Here is a 13,240-nt window from a genome sequence, read left to right on the forward strand (position 1 = left end):
ATAGAACTGAACAGCAGAAACGCCAATGGTCGTTTATGCTGCATTCTCCGTTGTGCAACTCTTATGACAGACAAATCTTTGAACGCTTCGTTTGCTAGTGGGACTTCTTTTGGGTCGACTTTACGATCAGGCGCTTCGTCTTCGCCTTTCACGTTGCCTAGCTCTGCAACTGGAGAAGGATTTCTACGAAATGTGCTTCCTAGTGGAATTAATCCAACAGGACGGTTACAGTCCATTCGCCCTCCACGTGATCTGACTCTAGGTATGGGAACAGGAGCCAAGCCAAGCTCTCGACGGTTCACTCCCACTATACCGCAGAGAACAAGAGCAGTTGATGATAAATCAGCTTCAGCAGTGAAGACAGAGCAATCTGTGGCTGATTGCAGTAAAAAGAGGGGACGGGGCAGAGGTAGAGGTAGAGGCAGGAATGATAATACTAGGCGGAGAAGCGGAGGAAGAAGTGAGACAGAGTTGAAACAAACTCCGTCCGTGTTCTCTGCAGGGCCTGCACAGAAGACCATCCGACGTCAGTCTGTTGGATTCAGTGGGAATGGGAGTAGTGGAGCAAAGACTGATGTTAAGGGCAGCCAGTGGCCTGGACAAAAGATTGTGAGAGCAGAAAGTTCAAAGCGAGAAATTAATGAACGAGATTATTCAGACAGGCAAATGGATGGCCTGGTGGATACAATGGACGTTGACGAAACTGTTTTCAGTGGACCAACAGAGATGATTCCAGTCTGTTTGCCTCTGACAAAAATCTCCACAAACCCTGTCAAACCAAAGAAAAAAATGGACAGAGTTGTTGAGGGTTTGAAACAAGACAAACTGTCTGCCAATGGGATAGTCAAGATTGAAAAGACAGAATGTGATAGTTCGATCATGACTCAACACTCTGCCTCAAAGACTGATCATGATCATATAGCTCAGTTATTTGAAGAAGCTTCAAATGAACGGTTACTGTTCATGCAGTTGCCTGACTGTGTATGTGCTGCTGCAGGCTGTGATGAGAATGGTAAGGAAGAGGGGCAGTCAGATCAGCAATCAAGAGCTGGTCTAGCGGATGCTCCATCAGGTTATGCAGGTAAGACATCAGTATAGAAAATGACATTGTTGGTGTTCATGTCGTAACAGTATTTATTTTATTCTTAATTAAGCAATGTGTTGACTACTAAAAAAGTAGGGTAATCCGGGGTAATTCCGTACGCGGGGTAATTCAGTACGCGGGGTAATTCAGTACAGTTTGATTTCAATGGCTGATCACTGCTCTGAACCAAGCTCTAGTCTAGTAAGTAAGCCCTCGTTGAATAGCTAATTGTCTAGCGCTCCAAAGAAAACAAAAGAAACTGCCAGTGTTATCGTTTGTAGAATCTACACAGCGATTTCTGAGCGAAGGTACCACATCTGCTGACTTGTCTGGTTTCTCTTTAAGAGCAAAGCTCGTTTTGCAAATCTGTTTGTCACCGTAGTATTTGGCCTTCAGTGCTACCATCTGTCAGTGGTAAACTCGCTCGCGAGATACGACTTACTAGTAACGAGCCATCCATGTAATTTTGTGGGGGCTATCCCTACCTGCTTCACTGGCACTCCGCTCAATCACGACAATGTTGTAACTTCCAGCTCTGATAACTGTGAAATAGGTGACAATAGAGTAGGTTTAGCTTCCAGGTTGTACATCTCAGAAAGACATGCAGACTCAATTTGTAAGTGTTAGCGCGTGCTGAACAGTATTAGAAACCCCAAACTTTTGAGAAAAGCAAGTATTGGGAGGTGTACGGAATTGCGCCACCCACCAAATCTGACCTTCCCTCACATTATATCTTGTTTCTAATCGAGGTGAGCAAGGACATGACCACGAAATTTCCTGTATGTAGTGCAGTGGCCAATGCTAACGGCAGATACAACAAGTTAAAACGACGCGTTGTCTACACGATACGGGTCACCAAAGGCAAATGTGTATGGAATTACCCTGGATTACCCTATGTCTTATCATTGTACAAAGAACTGAGTTACATTTCATCTTATTATTGCATTATATTTTCTGTTAGCTGTTTGGAGCTGCTTTTTGTATTTGTCAATATATTTTAGTTTTTGAAGAAGTGTATCTTCTTGGTTTTATAGGTGTGTTGAGAGTTCACAGGTCCGGTAGAGTCTCTATGCAACTGGGTAACATAACAATGGACGTGACTGCTGGTGCTGGAAGTGGAAACCTGCAACAAGTTGTGTCAGTCCATCCAGAGGAAGATGGTCAGTATTTAGGTGTCCTTGGCAACATTCAACACCATCTCATTTGTAACCCAGATTTGGAGCAACTGCTGGATTCTAGATGAGGCATTTCATACTAACAAATAGTCAAATTCTAAGAAAAATATTTATCCACTTGAATTGAATTTGTATTGTTTAATATATAATACATGCAGTTGATGAGTTCATTGACTGACTCATGTTGACGATCTTGTTTTGGCTGTGCTAACAACCTCATGTCCACCATGCATGTCAGATTCCTAGTCCCAATTGGATGCATGTCATTTAACGCAATTGAACAATGAGCTCTACTGGCCCATCAGCTATTACATGTATTATGGCCGTAAAAGTAGCTGTTTGTGCATATGTGTAACCAGATAAAAACACAGTAGCCACAAGTGACTGTCAGCAACTGTTGCACCTGTTTGACCAGAACATGATAAGAGATGTTCGACAATCTAATTTCAGAAAACTTGATTAGGCATCACATGAGCAATGTCGCCAACCCCATTTTTAATTGAAAAGACAAGCCCTTATAATGAGGGCAGTGAAGGGTCTGACTACACAAGACTATCCTCGAGCTCATAAGTCTTTCACATCAATCACACTAATGTTCTACAATGTACCTTTTCAAACCTCTAAATTCGAAGTTGAGTGTCGGTTCACTCCATAGCACCGAAACTGCAAGTGTTTCTTTAGTTTTATTCTACTAAAGTCAGTTGGTATGCAACAAAGAGATCAGTTAGAGTGATCTTTGTGCAATTTGATTGACTTTTTTGCTTTCATTGTAATCTTAGCAAACAAAACAATTATTTCTATCTACACCAAACACTGGTACTGTAGAGATTGAAGTAAATTGTAGAGCAGCAAAGAATGCAAAAAGTCACAGTAAGAGTAGACTTTACAAGATGTGTAGTGTGAGCCCTGACTATGAATCCATTTCTTGGATCCATCTGGACTATTGTATCCATTCAGTGGCCACCCTATGCTCCCCTAATTAGCCTACCACTTAGTGAAAAAGCGGCATACCTGAAATGGCTGATGCCTATCAGTGCATTCACCATTTTGTTTCTGATGCTACACTGTAGTTTCTTCTAACTTATAGGTCACAGTTACACTGTATTCGCATTGTGGTTGACAGTTTAAATTTTGAGTTGCAACTTATACTTGTAATAATATTGAGTTCATAACTGCTGACGAGGAAGACTGCTGTCAGAATGAACATACTACAAACAAGAACTAGCACATACAGACATGGACAAAATTATAAGAACACCCAGTCATTTGTGTTGTAGACAAACTTTGATCAAATATCTCTAACTGCTGTAAAGACAATCCTTTTAAGATTTTTGCTCAACTGCTTTCTTTATTACCCCCAACTTGTTTGACGAGCACAAAATGTACTGTGCATGCGTTTTGTGGCAAACACAAAAACTTCATTTTGTTGAGTGCTCAATCTGGTTTACTTTGAATCTCATATTTCATTATTTTATAGGTCTCAGTCAATGAGTTCTAATCAATGTGTACACCATTCTTCTAGTGTCCACTGCAAAGACTCTGGAATCTAGCACAATCCAGCACATGAAGTTGGCGCATCTTTTCACCGTTTACATATGCAAATGGTTAGTTTCAATTTCCAACTACAAACCACTAGAGTAGACTCTAGCCCCGGCCCTAGTTTGGTTTTCAAGGCTCTAGTAAAAAAATAAGCAGACTACCAATGATAAAGACTATTGTGATGTCACTTCCGGTGGTAAATGTTTGTAACAAATTAGTGATCATGTGTAAGAAAAATTCAGCTGGAGCAAAGTTTGCAGAATTTTCCCACTAAAACGCATATCCAGCAGACTAGTGAATGGCTACAATCTTTCCTCATGCAATTTATAATGTTTTTTTTAAAAACCATTAAAAATATCAGAGAGAGAGTATAACAAGGACTCTACGCCCACTTCCGCTATTAATTAATATCTATTATTGTTTATTATATTCCCGTTAGAATTGCATTATGACCAAAAGCAATTTACACAATATCCCAAGACATTAACCTAATGCAACAAACAACCTAATATGGTAATGGGTTATCCTAGCGAAAGTAAGCTAATTATATTTGATCTACCTATGTGTGCATACATGGTAGATCGAGTGGCAGGGTGTTCTTATAATTTTGTCCATGTCTGTGCAGGTACATCACATTTTACATCGAAACAAAAGCAGTTCAATGCATCCATAGCACACACATTAAAACTGTATATCAGAAAGATGTTATGTACTTCACTGACTCTTCAGGTTGACAAGCAGAGTATACATAGACAAAGCTGCCACAGTCAATAAGCTGGAGAGTTTTGTCCATACACAAGTGGATCTCTGACAAAAACTGCCCAATTGACTATACAAACAGACAGTTAGACTCATACACGCACTCATGCAGAGTATGGGCACATTTCACAATACCTCGTTAGATCCACACAAAAGCATTGGTTCCACACCATACGCAGCAGTAATGGCAAAACCAATCTCGTCTACGTCATATGTATTAGTCTCTGATGGAACAATTCCTGCATTGACAAGAGCACTAAAATAAAAACTACCTGTAACTACCAGCAACCAAGAAATGAATAAACTGCTAAGCTTACTCGTAAATATTGAAACTTTTGTGAATTGATATGGCAGTTTCAAAATAATCATGCTCATCGTTCAAAAAATCCACTGACATTGCACAAGTTCCATGTTTCCTCCATTCATGACTCCTAACAAAATCTGAAAATGTCAAAACGTCAGCTCCATACTTGTACACATCCTTACCAGAAACTGTTGTCACTTGAGTCAGCAAACACAGATGGCCAATCGTACTTCAGTTCGGGCAGCAAATCCTACATTACCATGAACACAGTGCTAACATACTAGCTTTAGGTCACTACTGTGCAACACTATACTTACCTTTAATGCATTCATGTTAATAAATGTGTAGGCGCTATTGCAGTAAACCTCACTTCGTGCCTTATCAACTGCAGGCCTAATCAACATAAAAATCAAATTAAAGCCAAACCTTTCGTTGTAGTTACAGTATGCTATTATGACTAACTCCAACAAGGCTTATTATCTAAACCATGCATCCATTGATTCATCTGCATAGATGTGCAATGCAACTCTAGCTCATTGTGTCAGGCAAATTTGATTTACCTAGATTTTTTACCAAGACATGAGCAGTCAAATGTGGGAGTCTGTCATTATTCATTAAGATTTTCCTATTTGTACCCTAGAATTAATATTACCACTGAGTTGCACTAGTATAGTTCTCTAAGTGGTTCACTCTCGAGGTTAGTGCATACTATTGTATTGATAAAACTTGTTTTGTTGTAACATTTCCCCATGTCTGGATGAGTGCAGTGCACATGCATGTAAACGTTCATGGAGCCCTACTGTAAACTCAGTGAATCAAGTTCAAGAAATGACCTCAAACGAGAGAAAGACAACGTGAATGGAGAACTCACACAAAGTTAATTATTATATTAGAGAAGAGTCACCGGCGTAGCATCAGGGGGGTAGGGGAAAGGCTATAGCCCCAAACACTTTGGGCATGTCACTCCACTTCAAGCAGAACTATAATTATTAAGTTACTAAACAGTTCACTTAATCATAGAGTAGTACATTGACAATGATGTTGACTATCTCTTTGATAATAAACATTGTCATTTCAGTATGATAAAACCAGTGTCGAGAAGTCGTGGATACGTGACGTGCGCATGCCCATCACTTTGCTACGTTATCCAGCAATGGCAGATTTAAACAAGATCGCATCAAAAGGCAGAAGCCTATCCATCAATTATTTTCAAGCAAGTTTAGGGTTGACAACCTGATTGACCAGAGAATGGAATCTCCAGCGGCTCCGCTACCTAACAAGGCACTCTGTACTTTCTCCGTTCAGGTTATTCTAGCTAACTAGATAGACCTATTACTCGCTACATTATGAAATGCTAAACTTGGTCAATGGCAGTTTGCACTGAATTAGTATTCTATAGATTCTAGTGTCATCGAGATGCCATTTAATTTGACGATCGCAGCAAGCCGTGAAAACCTTTTTGGCAGGGACTGTAACAGTGTTTCCAATCCTTTATGAACACTAATGACACTCAGTCTCGCAGTTTATTTGTAACATGAAATTCATACTATTTACTTACATGTTTACAAACTGTGAGCGAGAAAAGTAAAAAGTAGAAAATGGGCATGGCTTTGCAAGTAAAAATGGGTGTGGTTGGTAATCTAATTTATTACCCCCAACTTGAGGACCACGCTACGCCTGTGGAAGAGTGTATGCAATCATGAATGAATGAATGGCCTTAGAAATTCGCTGTTGTGCGCTAGCTGTCACGTGGTGTACCACGTCCCTAGCAACGCCACATAACAAAAGTGTCAACAAAGTTTGCTGTAAAACGCGACACATCAGGTGTGCAGTGTTATGTGACTTACCGCACCAAGGATCAGATAAACGCCTGCAACCCGCATTTGGTTATGTCTTCTTGGTATGCTAGCAGGGCGACAAAGTTCTATAATTATTCAAGGTCTGTGCCCCTTTTGATCATTCTAATTCTTGCATTTCAATGCTGTTAAAATTGCAAATGTCTCAAATGTTTTTATGTACATTGATTTTTTTACAAACCATAAAGCAAAAATTTGCAATTTTGGTTGAGCGGTGATTCTACTGTTTGATAAGAACATTGTTCAACTGTTGGAAATGTATCTTATTGTCAATTGTTAGATTTTAATGTTTACACAAATTGAAAATTACAACAATGGCAGTGGTACCATTGATCATTCTAATTTCGTAACCTAACATCTTGCTGTCTGACTTGATACTGTGGAAGGTTACGCAATTATCAGAGATTGCTCATCAAACTTTACTAGTAAAGGAAGCTGTGTTTGCACCGTCGCTTCAAAGCTACAAGCGTGCACATGTGTGTGTGTGTGTGCATGTGTGTGTGTATTTATTGTGTATCAATGTACTTTTCTTTAATTTTTGTCTATCTATAGTCACTATCATTAATTAATCATTAGCCTGTTGCTAGAATGTATAATTCTTTGAAAACCCAGGGATGCGTCGATGTGATTAAAGATAATTAACTAAATATCATCAATGTCCCACACTACACTTTGAATTTAGTACATGCACATGTGTGACAGCTGCGTCTCTTGCACGGAGCGAGCTTGTTATCCACGTTATTTCTCAATTCTGCATGTAGCGCTCGATCTTGCTTGCATCACTTGAGGTGGACATGATTATCACGCTTTCGTGAGCCGTTGCTATCATCTTTCGTTCCGTTAAAATCAATTCGTCATAGCTAGAGATCGACGTACGTGCATGGGGAAATACTGTGAAGCAACATGTATGTGTAGCGACCTGATCCAGAAGAAAGTATGCAGTGCAGCGAATCTTTCTTGCAAGATGACGTCAATCGTTCATCATCACTCCTACTTACACCTGTACGTATATTCTTGCACGTTATTTCTCGATTCTGTAGTGCTCGATCTTGCATCACTTGCAGTTAACTACTGAGGTGGATGAGATTATCATGCTTTCGTTGAGCCGTACGTTGCTAGCATCTTTTGTTCCGATGATAATTCGTCGTAGCTAGATAAAGATTGATCTCGTACGTCTCCTAGAAATACTGTGAAGCGACATGTAGTGACCGGATCCAGAAGAAAGCAGCATTAGTGTTTCCTACGAATCTGTAATTTCTTGCAAGACGCCGCCAATCGTTCATCATCAGTACTACTTACAGCTAAAACATATTGCTCTCTTGAAGACCGCGGATGACATGTTGGTTGTGCGGAACAGTACAGATTCATGGTCCCATGGGACCTTCGCTTGGTTTCTTGAAGAACGATGAATTCGTTTGTTTTGCGATTCTTCTCTAAAAAGAAACAGATGCGTACAATTCTAGCCTGAACTTTACTCTGCGCTTCTCAGTTTGACGACGGTTTAACGTTTTTACTATGGATATGACATCTCGGCTTTTCTGTCATAATGCACGGTATTGTTACGTCACCCATTGTTGGTGTCTCAAAAGATTCCTGATTGGCTCAACAAATTCCCGAGAATGATTCACGCCGATATGCTATTGTTACGTCACCTACATTTCGCGTCCCAAAACAATTGCTGATTGGCTTGACAAACTCCCCAAGCGTGACACGCGCTTACAAACAAACATAGGTACAAACATAGCGACATACTGACAGACAGACCGGAAGTCAATTCAGCCCGTTTACAGTAAGCTTCTCTCGAAGCAGTCCACCACTTAATGTGGTGTCCTTCTTTTACAATAGTAGCTAATTAATACAATTAGCACCTACAGCTGATATTAGAGTACACATCAGTAGTGTGAAACAGTTCAGGCAACGGCAGCTGCAAATTTTCTCACTTTATATGTTGGCCCTGATGTTGACTAGTGCAAGATGTTAGGTAGTCTCGCGTAGCCAGACCCCTTCCCCGTGTCATACTTCCGCGCTAAATGGGGTCTGGTAAACAGCCTTTGATGTCTCTGGGTGCCGCGTAGCCAGAAATCGGCTATCTAAAGACCAGATTTGGTATGCTTCACTAAAGACCAGACTGGTATGCACGCAGTGCAATCCTATCTCATTAGCTTCTCTTGCTTCATAAAGAACAACTTGAAGACTACAGCTTGAGTCGTTGCTGTTTGTGAAGTCTGCATGTCTACAAGCAACAATTACCACACGGCCGCAGGAACGTTGATGTCGGCAGGCTCGATGTCGTACGTCTAGCGTTGTGCGCTTGTGTCACAACGACAACTGAATGCGAACGCATTAAATGGATGCGAACGTACTCGATGCTGTTTGCTGTTGTGACGTCTAAAGCAACCGCGTACAGTCCAGAGTGAGCGATATCTGGTCATGGAATTGACGGGCTTGGAGCTGACATCATCGAAACACGATGAGTCGTCTCTGTGTTTGGGTAATCATCTCATGTGTTTTGTGCAGTGCTTTACATTGAGTACATTCGCATTTTCAGTCTCCGTTGTGACACAAGCGCACAAACGCTACGTACGACGTCAATCATGACAGATATTGCCTAGGAGATGGAAGCCTGTCAACGTCAACGTTCCTGTGGCTGCATTTAATTGTTGCTGTAGACATGCAGATTTCACAAACAGCAACGACTTAAGCCAAAGTCTTCGAGTTGTTCTCTACAAAACAAGAGAAGCTAATGAGATAGGATTGCACTGCTTGCATACCAGTCTGGTCTTCAGTGAAGCATTTAAGAAACCAAATCCGGTCTTTAGATAGCCAATTTCTGGCTACACAACACACAGCGACATCAAAGGCTGTTCACCAGACCCCATTTCGCACGGAAGTATGACGCGGAAAGGGGTCTGGCTACTCGAGATTAGATGTTAGGTTACAAAATTAGAATGATCAAAAGGTACCACTGCTACTGTTGCAATTTTCAATTTGTGTAAACATTAAAATCTAACAATTGACAATAAGGGTGCATTCAAATACTAGTTCTAGAACTGGAATTGGCGGGGGGAGCAAAGTTCTATAGCGTTCAATTGGTAGTTCTAGCAGTTCTGCCTAGCGAGCTGGAATTGTTGGAACTGTCATGCCCTACATGCAAAGTCCCAGAGGCTGCTGAAGTGAAATGGCGGGTACAGATGCTGAGGTCGTTGTGGACCTTGTTGGTTCTAATGAATACTTGTGGCGACCATGGGCTTGGCAAACACCAGAAGAAACAACATTTGAAACTGATTACAGTGACCTTCTTGGCGAGCAGCTCCAAAAAACCCAAAGCAAAAGCACTGCTGATGTTCGAACAGACTACAACAAGTTAGTGGAGTAGAAACGGCACTTTACTTCTTATTGCGCCTACCGAAGGTATGAGCCTTTGCGCATGCTCAACTTGCTGACAGTTCTAAGCGTTCATTTGCTAGCAAGAGTTCCAACAGTTCTGACAGTTCCAGTTCTAGAACTAGAACTAGTATTCAAACTCACCCTAGGATACATTTCCAACAGTTGAACAAAAGCGTCCTTATCAAACAATAGAATCACTGCTCAACCAAAATTAAATTTCTGCTTTATGGTTTGAAAAGAAATCAAATGTACGTTAAAACATTTGAGACATTTGCAATTTTAACAACATTGAAATGCAAAAATTAGAATGATCAAAAGGGGCACTGACCGTTCAACACCACACACAACGTTCTAGCGGCAAGCTCTCCCAACTTCTTCGATTGACAATTAATTAATTAAAATCCGAACACCCATTGTGTAGACGTAAACTAGTTCGTACACCAATATGCACTCACCATAGACCGTGTATAGTCCATCTTGCATCCGAATTCCAACTTGGAGGCACTCTGCACCCGTCCTCAGGATTCGCCTACGGCACAGAAGACCTAGTTAATTAATTAAACGAAGTCAAAAACTACATGGCAAACACATTACCGTGCAAATGGCTGGTGGCCATGCTTGAGCAAACAGAAAAAAGTCGAATGACGACGGCTTGCCGTTGCAATGGTATGCACAGAGAAACAAAAAGGAAAGGAGACTAAAAAATCATTGCGATCACGGACGCCTCACAAACTAAATTTTATATCAGAAGCAAAAAAGATGCATACTAGAGACAAATGGTCGTTTTCATTCCGAAGTTACCGCCAGAAGGATCGAACACAGAGATTAGTAAACACTAGCATCGACGCTACTAGTTGGTAGCCTCGTCCCCAGACTCTCTCGCGCTAGTTTTGTCCACGTACATAAGGCGAAGATGTCGAGGCTAGGTAAACGATCCGGTTTTTGCTGTCTTACGCATGCGTAGATAGTCATGTCCACTCAGCGCCTGCGAGCTTAGCTAAATGACCTAATTAGGTCACCTAATTTTTATTATAGCCCCTGAAACAATCTCTCTGGATAGTGCCTTAGTAAGGGAGTGCTAGTAGTTAGTATAGGAGCCCTAGAAAAATAACTGTTATTGCCAAAGGCGCCCTAATGCCGAGCGTAGCGAGGCTTCTAATCCGGGTCGCACAACAGAAAGAGACGTGGTCCTGTATGGAGCTCTTGGTATATATAGATTTGTGTACACACACACACACACACACACACACACACACACACACACACACACACACACACACCACACACGCACGCACGCACACACACACACACACACACACACACACACACACACACACACACACACACACACGTACCAAAAGATCGATGGAGAGCCATATAGGACCACGCCCCTTTCTGTTGTGCGACCCGGATTAAAAGCCTCGCTACTATCGGCAATTAACACTAATATGTTTATTTAGTAGTACAGTAGTCCCTCGCTTGAGCGACCCCTCTCGCAAGCGACCACCTCTCTTGAGCGACCAAATTTTGGAGCACGGACCCACTGTAGCACAGATTTACCTCTTGTGAGCGACCACCTCGGTAGTGCGACCAGCGACCGGGGTATTTTGCGACCTTAAGTAACGTGCGTTAGCCTCTTGCACGCGATTGTCGTTTGCAGCTGCCAAAGCCCACGCCTCGATGCCTAAGGATAAACAACGTAGGGTTCTCACCCTTAAAGAAAGATTAGATGTTCTTCGCCGAGTTGAAGGAGGGAGGTCGTGCCGGGCTGTCGCTACGGAGCTAAAAGTTGGTAAAACCCAGATTCAGAACATTATCAAGGAAAAAGAGAGCTTACTCAAACAATGGGCCGAAGGAGGTAACTCTCAAAGGAAGTACACAAAGCCTAGGCGTTCTCCGTTTGACGAACTTGATGTTGTCGTGTGGGAATGGTTTGTAGCGACCCCTCTCGCAAGCGACCACCTCGTTTGAACGACCATTTTTTAGCGTACAAAGGTGTGGTCGTTCAAGCGAGGGACTACTGTATAACCATTGTTGTTGCACACAGAAATCTGGTGCAAGTACATACAGAGTATACATGCACACAAACAAGCACTTAAATTATAACTACAGTACATATACAGTAGTCCCTCGCTTGAACGACCACACCTTTGTACGCTAAAAAATGGTCGTTCAAACGAGGTGGTCGCTTGCGAGAGGGGTCGCTACAAACCATTCCCACACGACAACATCAAGTTCGTCAAACGGAGAACGCCTAGGCTTTGTGTACTTCCTTTGAGAGTTACCTCCTTCGGCCCATTGTTTGAGTAAGCTCTCTTTTTCCTTGATAATGTTCTGAATCTGGGTTTTACCAACTTTTAGCTCCGTAGCGACAGCCCGGCACGACCTCCCTCCTTCAACTCGGCGAAGAACATCTAATCTTTCTTTAAGGGTGAGAACCCTACGTTGTTTATCCTTAGGCATCGAGGCGTGGGCTTTGGCAGCTGCAAACGACAATCGCGTGCAAGAGGCTAACGCACGTTACTTAAGGTCGCAAAATACCCCGGTCGCTGGTCGCACTACCGAGGTGGTCGCTCACAAGAGGTAAATCTGTGCTACAGTGGGTCCGTGCTCCAAAATTTGGTCGCTCAAGAGAGGTGGTCGCTTGCGAGAGGGGTCGCTCAAGCGAGGGACTACTGTACCACAAACAGAATCGATATCTTTTAATAAAGCAAATAGCATATAGATACAGCTAAACATGATTTGACTTTGCTGTTTGTACACTCTTGTCTGCAAATAAAGTTGTTGCGTTGAAAAACAATAACAACAACAATAAAAATATTGTTATAAATATAACTGGTTTTACTGTAGTTTATTGATTTGGTTCTATTGAAATCTATCTTTAAATCCATCATATTGCTATAGCAATTGTTGCTATAAAGGTAGCTAGGTGTACTGTATCTGTGATAGTTGGCAGTAGGTTTGGTTGTTATTAGCCTCCACTACTGGTATAGCCACATGGTTGTGAGACAATGCCCTATATAGCTATGTAGTACTGGAGTGTGCATTAATTGTTGCAAGACTGTTAGATGGAAATTGTTTAGCATGCATATGGGGTATTTCAAGACAACCTCGATCATGTATGCTTTATCTAGAC

At 41.7% G+C, this 13,240-nt stretch overlaps 2 protein-coding genes across 2 annotated transcripts; one reads left to right on the plus strand and one right to left on the minus strand.

The window, feature by feature from the left end:
- Positions 1 to 9: 9 nt before the first annotated feature.
- Positions 10 to 2,444, plus strand: LOC134179831 (DNA-directed RNA polymerase III subunit RPC4-like). Its single transcript, XM_062646809.1, has 2 exons — positions 10 to 1,081; positions 2,119 to 2,444. The coding sequence occupies exons 1-2, from the start codon at positions 64 to 66 to the stop codon at positions 2,325 to 2,327; spliced, it is 1,227 nt and encodes a 408-aa protein (XP_062502793.1). The 5' UTR covers positions 10 to 63; the 3' UTR covers positions 2,328 to 2,444.
- A 950-nt stretch (positions 2,445 to 3,394) lies between these two features.
- On the minus strand, positions 3,395 to 11,043 carry LOC134180114 (ribonuclease Oy-like). The gene is made up of 8 exons (XM_062647200.1): positions 10,872 to 11,043; positions 10,699 to 10,801; positions 10,560 to 10,633; positions 5,179 to 5,254; positions 5,044 to 5,111; positions 4,875 to 4,988; positions 4,693 to 4,813; positions 3,395 to 4,627 (listed from the first exon to the last, which is right to left on the minus strand). The coding sequence occupies exons 1-8, from the start codon at positions 10,892 to 10,894 to the stop codon at positions 4,493 to 4,495; spliced, it is 714 nt and encodes a 237-aa protein (XP_062503184.1). The 5' UTR covers positions 10,895 to 11,043; the 3' UTR covers positions 3,395 to 4,492.
- Between the last annotated feature and the right edge of the window lie 2,197 nt (positions 11,044 to 13,240).

Source organism: Corticium candelabrum, chromosome 5, assembly GCF_963422355.1.
Source record: "Corticium candelabrum chromosome 5, ooCorCand1.1, whole genome shotgun sequence".
NCBI classification, from domain to species: Eukaryota; Metazoa; Porifera; class Homoscleromorpha; order Homosclerophorida; family Plakinidae; genus Corticium; species Corticium candelabrum.

What these genes read in the sequence shown, in the direction of transcription:
- LOC134179831 (XM_062646809.1), top strand. Translation starts at nt 64, where the DNA reads ATGACAGACAAATCTTTGAACGCTTCGTTTGCTAGTGGGACTTCTTTT. An exon ending in TGCTCCATCAGGTTATGCAG is followed by an intron (nt 1,082 to 2,118) that starts GTAAGACATCAG and finishes TTGGTTTTATAG; the next exon opens with GTGTGTTGAGAGTTCACAGG.
- LOC134180114 (XM_062647200.1), bottom strand. Translation starts at nt 10,894, where the DNA reads ATGAAAACGACCATTTGTCTCTA. An exon ending in GGCCACCAGCCATTTGCACG is followed by an intron (nt 10,634 to 10,698) that starts GTAATGTGTTTG and finishes TCTGTGCCGTAG; the next exon opens with GCGAATCCTGAGGACGGGTG. An exon ending in TCAAGTGACAACAGTTTCTG is followed by an intron (nt 4,989 to 5,043) that starts GTAAGGATGTGT and finishes AGATTTTGTTAG; the next exon opens with GAGTCATGAATGGAGGAAAC.